This window comes from Anopheles gambiae, chromosome 3 (genome assembly GCF_943734735.2).
Source record: "Anopheles gambiae chromosome 3, idAnoGambNW_F1_1, whole genome shotgun sequence".
In the NCBI taxonomy this organism is placed as follows: Eukaryota; Metazoa; Arthropoda; class Insecta; order Diptera; family Culicidae; genus Anopheles; species Anopheles gambiae.
In genome coordinates this window covers 25,327,871-25,343,164 of record NC_064602.1, presented here as the reverse complement: position 1 = coordinate 25,343,164, position 15,294 = coordinate 25,327,871, and the positions used below count along the sequence as shown (strand labels likewise).

Here is a 15,294-nt window from a genome sequence, read left to right as displayed (position 1 = left end):
TTTCTAATTTACCAGATTACACCGTTGCGATTAACACTTCAAATCCGCGTAGCTTCACGGAAGTAAAAGGTGTTTTCGGAACTGGCGTGGCACTGACGTATCCGGCGAAAGATAAAATTGCTATCAGTAGCGAACAAGATCTTTCCTTGCGATTGTCGTGGTCGTGGTTAACCATATCCATTCGCTATTTAAAAACTGACGGTGCAGGATGTTCTGGTTTTCGTTTTGAAAGCTAACGTCCTCCTTTTATACGTGTTGTGATAGTTTGATCAGTTTTAAACCTCTTCGCGCGATCGCCAAACTACAAAAACCTTCCGTACACGCGAGACAACATCATTTTACGTGAAGATTAACTTCAATCAGAGTGCTTTAATCCGATCACTTGTGTATTGCACCGGATGTGTGAACGCTGTTCTGTTTAGTGGTTACTTATTCGACCTGTTTACTTATGGATTCGGGGAAGACATCGTTTGGTATGCTGATACCAGAAAAATCACCAAACCAATACGGGACGCCTGATCCACTGCAGTACGAACGTGCGAAGAAAACATGCAGCAAGAAGAAGGTGCTGCTGGTGGTTCTTTTGGTGGGACTGGTGGTAGCGATCGGTGAGTAGACGTAGTTTTAGTAAATTAATCTTAAAATTTGAGTCGTAATTTTGATGTACACACAATTTTCCTTTCCACATTTCATTTTTATCATCCACTTACATTTTATCTTCTTACGTTAAATGTTTTCATCGAACAAAAACTGATTCGTTTACCCGTTAGGAGATCATTTTTACAATATCTTTTCGAGCATCCCAAAAACGTAACTTCTTCTTGGCCGTTTTATGAACACGAAACTAGCATCGGAACCGAAATGGTTCGCAGCAACTTGTGGATAAATGATGATGAGGCCCAATAATCTCCTAAAATAGTGATGTATTAACTCAGAAAATCCTTATCCTTTCAAAGTTTCCTCAAATCCACAGTCGATGGATGATCTTTAAAAACATCCTGCACTTTCGCTATTGTTTCTGTGTTGTGTTAATGCTCTCCTAAGTGAGGATCGAATTCACCCTCGTGGAATTGAAGGAGAGATCTTCTTTGATACTTTTGCACCATATTTGACTGGAACCATTCAACACTAAGAATTCCACCAAGATACAACATTAGAATGTTGTGGATATTTTATATCTACATCTTCATCTAACCTAGTAGTACATCGTGCGATTGATGTTAGTGTATTAGGGCGTCGTAGGTCCAACAATTAGACAGACATTTGCGATCCACGACCCGCAACGTGTTCGTTGATGGAACTTAAAATATAATAAACCAAACAAAAGAAAAGTGTATTCAACAAAAACAAAAGCCGACCATCACCACCAAAAACCCCCAAACCTTCGTTTAATCGCTAATCCTTGTGCCGGGGTGGTAGCCTTCCTTAAAACATACACCCAGTGGTGGCACAAGCTTACAGCCACGATTAACGCTTCAAATCCGTGGAGCTCAACGGATGTGCGAAGACGTTTTCGGCACTGCCGGCACTGACGTATGCGTCATCGCTGCCTAACGTGCATTTTACACCACCCTTGGAAAGATAAAATTCCTATATCAGCCGCGCGAACACGATCTTCGCCTGTGTTGGTTATGCTCGCGCGGAACGAGATATATCCATCCGCGGGACCGGTCAGCTGACGGTGTGCAGCAATGTTCTCATTTTCGTGGTGAGAGTGCTGAGCTCTTGGCCCTATGTTATACATATGTTGGTGTTTGTGTGTCGGTGATAGTTTCTCTAATTTTAAACCTCTTCGCGCGTTCACCAAACCCCCTGCGAAGATCTTCATCCGTATACGCGAGACGAGATCGCTTCGCGGGATCAAAGTTCGATCGTGTGCTTTCAGTCCGCATAATTCATTCGTGCATAACATCTGGCCCGGGTGAATTGTGTTGTGCTCTGTTTGGAGTGTATTTGTTGGACGCTAGTATGGTTACCAATGTTTGGTGTGGTGTACTGATAAGCGACGAAATCACCGGCAAATCATCATCATCATCACGGTCGTGTTGGCGAATGCCGGACGGCAGTGATCCGCCAATTTTGCGCGACCAGTCGCAGTGCGAACGTGTGTTGTGAGCGGACGCGGACACAAGATGAACAAGGTGCTGGTGGTTATTTCGGGACTGGTGATAGCGGTCGGTGAGTAGACTTTGGTTGGGCAAAGCGAACTTATCTGTAAACATGGTAACTTTTTGGAGGTATTTTCTGTACTAAAACCAGCAGCAGTTTGATAGTGAAGTTAAGAAAATGTTGCTTTATAATGAAGTTGAATTAATGTTATTTTAAAGCAGTTTTAGAGATGCAACATAAACTGCTTTTAGAGCAAATAAGCTCTTCTTCCTCATCATCAGTATCAGTTTTCCCAATACATCTCAAAATCCAAAGGTCTTGAATTTGGAAGCTATCAAGGTTAATCTCAAACGTTCGTCTGATACTCTTTTCATTCGTAGTGCTGTGTCGGCTTTCAACATGCTTTAAATTATTCCTATTATCATTCTCTTTAAACCTCAACCGTCTCTATACCCTCTCCACCCTCCCTTTAATGATAATCGCTCAAAACAGCGTGTCGCATGTTCCGAACCATTAAGCCTTGGACAGCATTTTATCTTAATTAACTATTTAGCATCGTCAGATTTTGGCCGCAAATGGGCTTTCGTGTAATTGTAAAACAGTTTTAAAACGATCAATTTTTGCAACATGTCATGTGGAAACGATGACAACTGTCCCCAAAAATTGTGTATGTTCGAGGATATAACTATACATTAACATATTTAATTTAATTTAATTTTTATCGAAATGGTTTTCTTTACCATGTTTCGACTATAATTTTACATTTAGTACACTAGAAACCTTTTATCGTAGTTTTAAAAGTTATGATTTTTTGATACAACCTCTCCATAATATCAACATTTTGTTACACCACGTGTAGGGGAATCGTTTTGTCACGTGTTTACCACGCACAGCTGCCAACGCCTTTGGCCGCTTTTACCGCTCCTCTGACAGGCGCTTGCAAACTCCACTCCGTTATAATATTTTATCCAACGATTCTGTCACTAATAGCTGCTGTTAAACCCAAGTTGATCCCAATACCAAATGAACAAGTGCAACGGCTAGATAGAAATCAAAGAATCGATGAATCGCCATTTAATCGATCAAATGCAAAGATAAAAAAATAACCCGATCGATCAAATGCTGCACTCGTGCATCGGGTGCAGTTGTTCTGGTTTGTTGCAACTTGCAACCGATCGTTTCATTTTAGTTGATCGTTGCACTTCACTCTGCTCGGTTTACAAACGCGCAGTGCATCGGAAGTGTTTTTTTGTTGTGTGTGTCTGTTCGTGTGCGGTTTGCGCTTGCTCTCGGCATCCGAAGCGCTTGCCAAGTGCACTGCGATACAAGTGGTTTGTGTGAATCACATTTGCATAATCATACTGCTGCCGCACACCGTGCTGTCCACGCGTCCTCGGTACAAACAGTCATTCAGCAAAGTGTTTGCCCCTTCTCGGGCGGAAGTTTGCGCCTGCAATTGTCGGTCTCTGGTAGTGCTGGCGGGGAGGTGGAATTCAGTGTGACAATTTAAAAGACGCGATACAAAACCATTGGTGTGAAATTATAATCGTGCGTAAAGAAGAAAAGTGTGATTTATGGCGGCATCGATCAGGAACAGTGTCGTTTACGTGATTTAAGGCGAAACGATTCGATGTGATGTTGGGGCGGCATCGCTGACGCAAATCAAACCCCTAAGTGGAATGAATGATGAGTGTGCATTAAGGCACTGATGGTACCCCATACGATTGGTTTTGGAACTTCGTTTCGTGTACACACATCCCCCCGAAACAGAGTTGATTCGAAGACAAATACGACAGCTCAATTCGGCAAGCTGAATTACTAATAAACCAGTTGTGTTGTGGTGGATGGATTGTTTACATCGATCTCGGATTAACCCTGCCGGAGGAGGGGTTGACCATTGTCAATTAATGCTTGTGTGTACTCGTTGTGATTCGGGAAACAAATTTCTACACAACTGCACACAACAGCAAATGCCCATGCAAAGAGGCAAAGATAGGTGTTTAGATGACGCGACATTGACATGAAATCAGTGTGTTGTTTGGCACTGTCAAATATGTATTTTTCTTCGACCTAGACTCTCACACGATGAGATATAGGGTTAATCAAAATCGGTGTGAACAGGGTTTGTCCAGTATTAATTATCAAGCTTATTTCCTTGTGAATTATGACTAATTGGAGACAGAAATATTCGAATACGTAAGCTTGCTTCATATCAACGTATACAGTCAAAGAGTGACACGCCTATTTTGAGAGTGAAAAGTTCAGATTAACATTTGAGGCTCGATCTCAAGCCGACGCGATAGTGTTGTTTGAATCGCAATGCACCTGACGTATTGACTATACGACTCGATCAATGTAATGACAGTTCCAATTGATTTTATGCTTCAATTTCAATTCCAATAGTCTGCAGGCAGCATGCAGACTAGAATAATTGTAGAATTTTATATCCAACCTGGCTTCAATGCTTATACATTAATGAAAACTAGAAGCTATTGCTTTTGAAAGCTCAAATTTTTATCAACAAAAAAACCATCACCTTCATGTAACCATGAAATGCTATTACTTAAACAATTTACCCTTCAAATAAGAAATCTTCTCATGGACAACCATTTTTTCACAACAAAACCATCAATTCGTTCAATCACTTCCTCGGGGGCGTGTGTGTTACGCGGTATGTTCGAAAACCGTTCGTTGCAACATGCCATACACACCGTACTGTTGTTTTTTTTTTTCATTTGCTCTACCATACACACCAGCCTCTCTGTCTCTCCTCCCGTTCGTGGTTGCTAGCTACAACAAAATATGCAACTCGTTCTTGCACTCTGCTGCACTCGTACACACGATGCACAGCGTACAGAGGATTGGGCTGGAAGGTGGTAGATTTCAGCTACAGAACTAGCCGCGAAAGTTCGGCATGTTGTTAGCTTTGGCAAAAACCCAATCAGACAGGGAGCCGTCGTAAACCGTCGAACCAAAATGCTTGGTCAAAAGAAGTAATGCATCCATCGGGGTACACAACTCGTAACGAGCAACATGGAGACGGGGCCACTCCACCGGTCTGCGTGGCTTTTGGCGAACGGATCCGGTGGCCGGTTTTTATTACCACGATGCAGTTGGTGCGGTTGGTCAACCCGGTTTGACCATGGCCGTTTTCGTGCCGAACGTACCTGGCGGAGGAAGCTTCTGGGTTTACCGCCAAAGAACGGATCTTACTCACTATCAGGCCCCGTGGTGGTGGTGGACAAACTTTGAAAGTGATTTGTGCTTTTGCCACCCCACCCCTTTTCGGTCATGTCGTATTGACATGAAACGAGAAGGAAGGGACCGGTGTGCCTTACATAGAGGGAAGGAATGTCACTCAACGGCTCGTGAATGGTGCCGGGGACTTGCAACGACCGCTAATGATGGCCGGAATGGTTGTTCTTTGGCGAGAGTTGCAGAAATCGTAACATTTCAAAAGGAAATCTTCGTTCTGGTTGCTAGAAGCACCGCTAGCTCATATCTACCTGTGTTTTCAAGGTTTAATTTGTAATGCAAGTCATTGCATTTTCAAGCACTTCAACGTATTATCGATTCCACGGACTTACCTGCTCAGTCCGTGCATACACGGGATGACATAAACGAGCTCGTCAATAAAACTGTCGATTTGATCGTTCTAGCAAACTAGCCACGAAACGGCAAAATGCCACCAACGAGCAACGCATTTGAATAATTCATTCCAACCAATCGCCTGTACCGACCGAAGGTTGAGGGAGCTTACCCGTCCTGCCACAACCACGAGTACACGAGGTGTAGTTAGATTCTTTCCTGTAATAGATACGGACGGCACTTGTTATACTCTCGCTCCCGGAGCAGGAAGCTTAGAAAAACGATACCACCAACCAAATGCAAAATGACACCAATGCCGGGCGGACTGGGCTGGGTATGGGGCCTACCCGATTGCACGCAAGGTGACAAGGTCAGCGTGACGTCCGTGTATTGATGGTGAAAAGTGCAGTTGGTACAATTCTCCTTCCCGTGTGGGTGTCGGTGAGGGATGTTGTTAAACGCACCAGCAATCATGCACCTTAGATTGAACGTGTAAAAGGCCTCATAGTGATTGCCATCCGTCCATCGGCTGTCCAGCGGGTTTGGTGCAGTGAGCTTTCTACGGCCATAAATTGAATGTGCTTGATGAGTAGATGTTCGTCGTCGTCGTCGTCGTGGGCAACCATGGCCAATAATGACGTCGTCGGGAGTGCAATCAATTTTCTGACGACAAGACGACGGCGTAGGTAGCTTGTGTGCTGCCTTTTGGAACAACTTCCAACGGCTTTCCTGCGTAACGAGTTCCTGAACACACACTCACACAGGGTGTGTTTCTTGGAGGTAGAAAAGTGAGGAAGAGGAGAGAGAGAGGATGAAAGCTAAACATGCAAGGTGTACAAATCAAATCCGGCAGCCCGTGAGTCTTGGGTGATATGTCGATGGTCGGTGCTGATGTGTGCTGTTTTTTTATTATTTTTGTATGGCTACTATCGACCATTGGTATTGGACTGATATTGAAGAAGGTGATCGTGCAGTACAGGGGTCGGCAAACTTTTAAGTAGGGGAAGGTAGGTAAAGACGGACACGTTAAGGGAAATGGTAAAAATCTAGGGATATATAAGTGCAACGACCATGAAAATGTGCATACATTATCTTACACTCATGTTTTATCAGAAAATGTGTTGAAATTTTTAAGTTTCCATCGATTTTTGCGTTTTTTCATGAATGAAAAACATGTCTTTTTTCGTGCAGTTTTGAAATGTTCGGGTAAGACGGACACCTGATATGGGAAAGATGGACACCATGAAGGGTAAGATGGACACCTGTAGAAAAGGTTAGAAAGTGAAGAGTTTTACAGTATTTTAACAAATTCTATCGCTTTCCACGTCCTGGTACGTTTATAAACCAATTCTTGGCCAGTTGCAACGGCGATTCATTCAGCCATGAATTTAGGAATTGTAAACGGCGCTTGTAATATATCGTAGAATGCAGCATCTAAAGCATTATTGACATATCGCGCACTTACAGCTGACGTTGCTCCAGCTTACAGAACAATAGTCTAGAACTTCCTTTTAGGAAATCACTCCGCAAAAAGCCCACGACCCCAGTATTTATGAGGGACTTGTTAATAGTTTAATCCATTTTCCACCATGTCAAAATTCAACATTTGATTTTTGTAATCCCATAGAATTTCTCATCTATTCCTGAAAAATGTCGTATTATTGCCTCATCTTTTTATTGCTTAAAGTTGTCCAAGTCGTGAGAAGATATTGGATTTCGTGAAGCGCCTCATTAGCGTCGAGCGAGTAATAGCATAACGAATGGCTACTATTTTGACCGGTGTTTCATTTCTTGCTTATTTCAATACTTTCTCAAGTTGTTGATTGGTTTATAACTTCGGAATACCCGTATTTAAGGTATTTGAAGAAATCTATTCATCACCAATTGATATAAGAAGTAAAATAAATCAATAAGTTCGGTGTCCATCTTTCCTTGCAACAAAGTGTCCGTCTTTCCCGCTTTGGTGTCAGGATGTTTAAACCACCAGAAAACAATATTTTGTATTGCTTTTATTCTCGTTCTTTCGCCAGTTTTTTCATTAATGATCACGACAACCCATTCATGAAATAAAACTTCCGGAAATATAAACAATACAAGTTGTAGAGCTTATGATCGGCAGTAGTCAAATTAGATCCACAAGGGTGCATATGATTTTAAATTTGTTTTGTTCGTGGATTTAACCAATTTTATATATATTATGCCAAAAATGTTCTCAAATGTGTTGTTTTATCTTCAGTTTGGATTCTACATATTTGAATTACTCGAAAATTACCTTTTTCATGCATTTATGAGAAGTGTCCATCTTACCCGCAGTGTCCGTCTTTACCTACCTTCCCCTACAGAGCCTGATGGAATAGATGTATTCATTGTAGTTAATGTTAATCTTAAACCATTGAGACATGTGCTACTTTTTTACGGGGATAGCATTTTCAACGATAAAAAATCCACCAATTTCTCGTGATGTCCTCTTTGTTTAGTCTTTTGCTATTTATCCTACAACAAGAGCTGAAAGCATGTTTTTAAGTAAACAACATCGATACATCTACAACTCAGGACGTAGTATAACTCTGGAATGGACAATTTGTTGTATTGGAGTAAAACATCTGCCTAAACAATTGTGTATTACTCTATTCGTTCTAGATACCAAATCAACCAGAACCTAAGATGTGAACTTAGAGCTTAAACGAATGCCAATGAATCCATGAAATCATAAAAATCAATACGATTCAGGAGGAAGAATGTCATGCAACTTTGATAGAAATTGAACAAAGAATATGTTATTAACCGCGATGAATGGTTTAACATCCTCTTTTCATCCATTGGTCATTTGCAATTAATGTTCTTTTGAGTCACATAACTTACTCACCTTAATAAACATATTCTTTTTCCGTTCCAATGTTTTGGATCCAATTGTCCAATGCGATAAAATGGTCTCAGGGACCAGATAGTTTTAGCTCGTGGGCCGGAGTTTGCCGACCCCTGCTATAGTACATCGAACTGATTAACTTTCAATGGGTGTCGACTTCCTCGGTTTCTCTTAACACTGTAAAGATCTCTCTTTCGATGGACTGTATTAACATTTTCTGTTATCAAAATGTGAATGCCTCATGGAGCCAATAATTACACAGTTACTACAATTCCAGGTGTAAAGAATGAAGAATTACGGAAATGATTTTGATAAACAATATAATTTAAAGATAACTTTAAGCGTTGCTCCACCATCACCACCATCTGAAGAAGTCAATTGTCATTGAAGTTAATTGTTAATTGGAAAATTGGAAAAAGCCCATGAGCCTATGACTATGACATATTTAATTACTTTTATCGACTCTATTTTCAACCCTGCCAAATTGTTGAACTCGAACACTACAATGCAAACTGAAGTTTTTCAAAAAATAATTTTCTATTTTGATAATTGTTTATCAACGCACAACAAACATCTATTTTATCAAACCTCTCTCGCCTCACGCGATCGCTTCTCCTAGTCTCAAAACAACTCCCATCCCATAATGGGGGATGTTGATCATTAGAAGCGCTCAATGTCATTCGAACATAATCCTCTCCATCTATTTATTTGCTTTTTTAATCCCTTCTATACTACATTCTCATAAACTAAACATGACCAATCACCCCCCCATGTTTGGACGTTCTCCCCAACGGGGTTGAATTTGATGCGTAAAACTGTGGCCCTTGAAGTACTTCGTGGCGCTCACGTCGTGCTCCTCTCCCACTCGGTCACATCGGAGGGGTGCCACCATTGATTCATCAAAAGACAAACACTGCTGTGAAATGGCAAATGTGGTTGTTCTAGCAGCATAACAGTACCTCCCACCTCTGCAACAACCCCGCACACACAGCACAACCACAACAACAACAACCCGCGATCGTAGAATCTCCGTCAGTTTGATACCCTTCTCGACACAACTGGACAAACACTCTCGCATATATCGAACACCGCGCGCGTGTTTTGTTTTTGCTCGCTTCCAGCACCGGCCAAGGGGTGGTGGGAAATAGCGACATCCAACTCTCAAGGGTTTCCAGTTTTTCCTGCCCCGATACACACGCCGAATCAACAACGCCGTGCCGTGTGCGCGCTTGAGCCGTACCGCGTTCAGTTCACTGCGAGCGATCACATCGGACGGTTGTGTGTTCGCGTCCGGGTGTACACCACGCGCGCTCCTTTCGCCAGTTCCACACGCCCTTAGACAGACAGCGTTCGGTCGGTGGCTCACGTTTCCCAACGGTGTACCCCTCCCCCCAAAAGCCCAATTGTGGTTGTTCGGCAAAAGTTACGCAATCGACGCGCCACGGCCACCGCCACCATCTCCTCTCTCCAGTGTAAGCGTGCGCGGTCGCGCACAGTAGTGCGGTGTTGGTCGCGTGGAATGTGCGGTACATTGAACTGTATTTGAAGGCCAAATCAGGCGCTGTTTTTAAGCAATTGCGTGTGCGGTGTGCGCTCGGTTTGGGTCATCCCATTTTGGACCTTTGGCAAATTGAGCGCAAAGTTGAACCCTCCCTCCTTCAATCCGAACCTATCCCGAAGCTACGCTACTATTGCGGGGTAGCAGCGTGGTATAGTATTTGGTTCTAAAAATAAAGCCACTTTAGAGGCGTGTGTGTGTGTGCGTGCGTTCGTGTGCCGTGAGTTCTAAATTGTATCGTAATTCCTGTACCGAGTCGGTTGGACAATAAATTGTGTTTGCTACTGTGAGTTCGCCTCTCACGCCATCAGGAACGCAGCGGGAAGTGTTGCGCGAGATAAGACTCATTCCCTGTTCCATTCCCAGCGACACGTTACGAACCACGTTGTTCGTTCTAGTCCAGGGGTGTGTGTGTGTGATGACCCAGGTGTGATTTAATTGTGTAAAACTCTTCAAAGGCATCCAATACATTGACAAGGTATAGGAAGTGTACCAATCCCGTGAAACAGCCAAGTCATCGCGGAGAGTGTCAGCTCGAGTCGTCGCAACGCGCATCTCAACCATGAAGAGTCTAAAAAATCCAAGTAAGTTTCACGACAGTGTGTGATCGTGCGCCCGCACGCCATACTACGGAACAGTGAAGAAAAAGAATGGATGGCTTTGCTGCTAATTGCTGCCGCTCAAAGGGAACACAATTAGACCTGAAAATCCGACCTTACTCAAGTTCCCACAAGAAGTAGACGGTGGTGTTGGTGCATCGTATGCACCGAACTGTTGCCTGTTGTGTGCATCTCCCGGTTGGGCAACTTTCGCAACATTCGTCTGGCATGACTGGTTTTGTCACTTTCTCTTCATGGTGCCCGGTTCAAGATGTTCCGGGTTCCGATGGGACCTCGCCACCCGCCACTAATCAAGTCGCCTCAGCCACACACGTGTCGATCGAGACGGACGGGGCCTGAAACCGGTTCTCCTACGGCGAAATTCGAATCAAGTTCGGGGGTTTTGCGCAGGTTCGCCAAACTTGAACTTGATTTGGAGCGATGGAATCGTTAGTTCCGTGGTGCGATGGTGGGATCTTTAGACAAGCTTAAGATCAGCGTTACGTTGGCGTTACGCGTGTACCACCTGTGGATGTCGATCTCAAGATCTCAAGGGAATGATACCTGAGGTCCATTCAAATTCCAAATTGTTAGGCTCCAGTCAGGAGACCTGCTTAATAGAAGACTTCTTTTGGATTACAAAATTACAATAACGGAGAGAGTTGTTCTTTGGTTTACATCACATTTTGAGCAGCTTGAGTTTCCAAATGAGCTCCAATTAGTTTTGAGATGGATCTCCGTAACGCATCTTTTTCTGAAACGATGAAATATTGGGTTTCTCGCGCACTCTCCGTTATCTTTGGGAGTGACGGCTTATGTAATAACAGTATGAATATACCCTATAGAGCCCCTAAATATCACTATCATTGCATTGGGAGATAAGAAGAGCGAGCAAAAAAGGCGCCACCTTTTTTTGAGCAAAAAAAAACTACAGTAAACTAACCACTCCAACAATCCAAACCCCCGAAAGGCTATCCGTATCTCTCCCGCCATAGACGATAAGCGGTAATGCACGCTGCCTGCCAACGGTGATAAACAACATTCACGCCCCAACAGAAGTGCAGCGTGTGTGTTGCTGTGTGTCTTCCGTGTTTTACATCTCTCGCGCGCTGTCTCTGGGCCGGTACGTAAATCCAGCCTTGGTCATGACCGTCGTCCGATCGGGTAGAGATTAGAGACCCCATTAGGCAGTCGAAGAGCGCCCGCGGGGCTACAATTAAGGCGTAACCGCAAACCGCGCTTTTGTACTGTACTTAAGACCGGAGGGGAGAGGCTATATTACCCCTTTCTGATCGATCCTTTTGCATACCCACACGCCCGCTAAACGTAATGATTACCTTCGGTTTGATGATGATTAGTCACCTGACTGACCGGTAGCCATTAGCGAGATGCTAAGGGAGCAGCAGCAGCTAATTAAATCTCGACGCTTGGAGCTTGTTTTTTTTTTTAATTCTCTTATGTACTAACGTGGGTTTCTTGGAAGAAAGATCACACAAACAAGCGTGTCGTATCGGTTCGTGTCTGGCAGGTTGCGATGACGGTGTGGAATGTTTTCCCGTGTACGTCTGATCACATGAATGATCGCAACAAATGTCAATCAACGGCCTGAATGGTTGGTTGTCGTTTAACTCTATCAGTAGTGGAGTACCTACCTTTGTACACTTTCCATACACTTCTACGTGATCTTTCGTTTGGGAGACGATGCACAATGGCAAATAAATCATTTGTGCCAATTGGCCCAACTCTCGATCAGCGTCAATTAAAGGCGTCCTTCACTCTAACTCTCAAACTACGTTTGCTGCCCCATTGTACACGATCTCTTTACTCACTTTCTGTTCTACTCTCTTCCTCTCTTTGCAGGAGTATGGGTGGGCATGAAGCCGGTGCGGGCCCACCTAGACACGGCCAAGTTTGTGCTATTCTACGGGTATGTAGTGAATCTTTAATTTATCAAAAAACATTGTCCTCTTAATTCTTCGCTTTGCTTCAAAACAAAACCCCGATCTAGACCAAAGTTTGAGGACCATGAGACGTACAGTTTGGAAAAGGCCGAGGACATCCTGCAGCACAGCCGGTTCGACAAGAGCAAAAAGACGGTCATGTACTTCCACGGCTACATCGAGTCAATGGAGGTGGAGAGTGTGCACGTCATTGCCGATGCGTACCTGAAGCGGGGTGACCATAACATCATCATCCTCGACTGGGCACAGCTGGCGGACGGGAACTATCTGCTGGAGGCCGTCCCCAACTGCAAGAAGGTAAGCTTGGTCACAATCTTTTTCTGGGCCAAGTAAATTATCTAACGCGATGTCTCGCTCGCAGCTTGGAAGTTATCTTGGATCCGTCGTACTGCGGATGATCAATGCAGGGCTGAATGTGGACAAACTGCACCTCGTTGGACATTCGCTCGGTGGTCAGCTGGCGGGATACGTTGGACGCACTGTGATAGCTCAATCGGAAAAGCGCGTCAAGCTAAACAGGTATAACCTTAAGGAGCTCTAACGTAGTCGACAATTTAATAATGTTATGTTTATTGTGTGTTTTTGTTACAGAATTTCAGCCCTGGATCCTGCCTTCCCACCGTTCTATCCGGGCATCTTCGCTACCGCCCTAAGCTCCAAGGATGCTGACTTTGTGGACGTCATTCACACCGACGCTTGGCTGTACGGTGCACCGGTCAGCACGGGCACGGCCGACTTTTGGCCGAACAATGGCAAAACCCTACAGCCGGGCTGTCCGAAGCGAAACTACAAACTGCTCACCGATAATGGTACGTGTGCGCATGATTGGCATGTGTTTTGTGTGTTTTACGTATGCGTTATTTTGTGAACTTCGTTCATATTAACCTTTTTGCTTTATGTTTGTACATGTTTTCTGTTTGTCTTATGTTTCTGTTTCGTTCTTTTTATTATTTTTTTCTGTTACTGTTATGTCCTGCTTTTATCCTTGCTGTGCCTGCCTCCTTACTACGAATGCCACATTAACTGCATGGTTTTTTTCCCGCCTGCGCTCAAACCCATCCATCCAACTTCCATCCTGCCCTTATTACCCTACAGCGAAAGCATTCCGCCAAAACTCGTCCGAAGGTTCTCATCCATTTTCTTTAGCGTAGTAGAATAGAAATTTTGCTGTAGTTACATTTGCTTATCGATCGGCCATTTTAGCTGCAGTAGTTCTCATCTAAATCGCTCTACATTGTTGCTAACATTCATTTTTTTTCTACCACTAATACAACAGACCTGTGCAGCCACCGGCGCTCGTGGTGGTTCTGGGCGGAAAGTGTAGCGGAAAGCAATGTGGCGTCGTTCCACTCGGTCAAATGTAAATCGTGGGACGATTTCAAGGACGGCAAGGTCGATCGGGCGGCTCCGATCGTGCACATGGGAATCGATTGCAGCTCTGAGTAAGTTGACGGTTTCACCGGCGTTTAACGACTAAATTCGGAGCTGAATTTAACGCTTTTTTACGTTTCTTTCTTACGCTTTCCAGTGCCAAAGGTGACTACTACCTGCAGACTAACGGTGCCCCACCATATTCCAAAGGAGTGTCCGGCTCGAAATTTGAATAACATTCGCTCCATTATTTGTTTTGATTAGCTTAAGACTTCTCCAAGTTACCCTTTTGTACAAAATGGTTTTTTAGTAAAGCAAAAAAACATTCTTCCAACAATATTTATGCGATTTTTGGTTACTTTATTATAGAGATTATTGTTTTGCCGTTTCTATCAAACTCTCTAGCATGTTGATCTTCATTTATGTTTGTTTTTTTTTATTCAGAATGTGGAGTAGAAACGAAAGAAAGGCCTTGGATGATGTTTGATTTAATTTTAAATTCGTTCAGAACCACGTGCACAATTTAAACGTGCGATTGCATACCTTCAGGCGTTTATAGAAAGAGGAGTTTTTATAGCGTGTGTCATAAGCACTATGGGCAAGTACGAACATATTAAGTTTTTTTTAGTTAAGATTCTATTAGGTAAATTACAAGTGAAATATTTAAAAATTAACTAATTAATTTAATTTTGTAAAGTTTAATAAAGTATTATCGTGTGTTGCTTTTTTAAAATATATTATTTTATTTCATTTGATACTCGAAACCTCTATGATCTATGCCTGCCGCAATGTTTAGCAATATACTAGTGTTGGGTTTCATGAATATTTCGTTAAGATACATGCATATAAATCTTCAGTGATGAGTGATTCGAATCTCGAGTCGAATCTTCAAAGATTCATGTACCTCTAAATGTTCATGAATCTCTGATCTTTCGAAATTCATGAATCTTCAAAGATTCTTGAATGTAAAAGATTGATAAATCTATTAAATTCATATATCTCGAGGGATTTATGCATCTTTATGAATTCTTGATCCTTGAGATTCATTAATCCTTCGAGATATAAGAATCTTTTGAGATTCATGAACCTTTTGAGATTTATAAATCTTTTGAGATTCATGAATCTTTCGAAAATCTTCAATCCAATCGAGATTCAGATTCATTGAATCATTCCAAAGATTCATTCCGATTCATGAACCTGAACCAGATTGACCCAACACTACCCAAGTGCCACAAATCCACT

At 43.0% G+C, this 15,294-nt stretch overlaps 1 protein-coding gene across 23 annotated transcripts; it reads left to right on the top strand.

Moving 5' to 3' along the window:
- The first annotated feature begins 217 nt into the window (after positions 1-217).
- LOC1280056 (phospholipase A1 VesT1.02) lies at positions 218-14,391 on the top strand. 23 transcript variants are annotated; one of them, XM_061662898.1, is made up of 9 exons: positions 3,302-3,440; positions 10,580-10,705; positions 12,581-12,647; positions 12,729-12,978; positions 13,043-13,200; positions 13,273-13,490; positions 13,777-13,806; positions 13,958-14,123; positions 14,210-14,391. In XM_061662898.1, the coding sequence occupies exons 2-9, from the start codon at positions 10,684-10,686 to the stop codon at positions 14,286-14,288; spliced, it is 990 nt and encodes a 329-aa protein (XP_061518882.1). In that variant the 5' UTR covers positions 3,302-3,440; positions 10,580-10,683; the 3' UTR covers positions 14,289-14,391. The 23 variants fall into 23 exon arrangements, with proteins under 23 accessions (XP_061518878.1, XP_061518879.1, XP_061518880.1 ...); XM_061662897.1 differs by having other exon boundaries at positions 10,488-10,705; XM_061662902.1 differs by lacking the exon at positions 3,302-3,440 and adding an exon at positions 3,462-3,505.
- The last annotated feature ends 903 nt before the right edge of the window (positions 14,392-15,294 follow it).

Coding starts and splice junctions, on each gene's coding strand:
- LOC1280056 (XM_061662894.1), top strand. CDS start 449: ATGGATTCGGGGAAGACATCGTTTGGTATGCTGATACCAGAAAAATCA. Junction 609..12,580: donor GGGACTGGTGGTAGCGATCG/GTGAGTAGACGT, acceptor CTCTCTTTGCAG/GAGTATGGGTGGGCATGAAG. Junction 14,124..14,209: donor GGAATCGATTGCAGCTCTGA/GTAAGTTGACGG, acceptor TACGCTTTCCAG/TGCCAAAGGTGACTACTACC.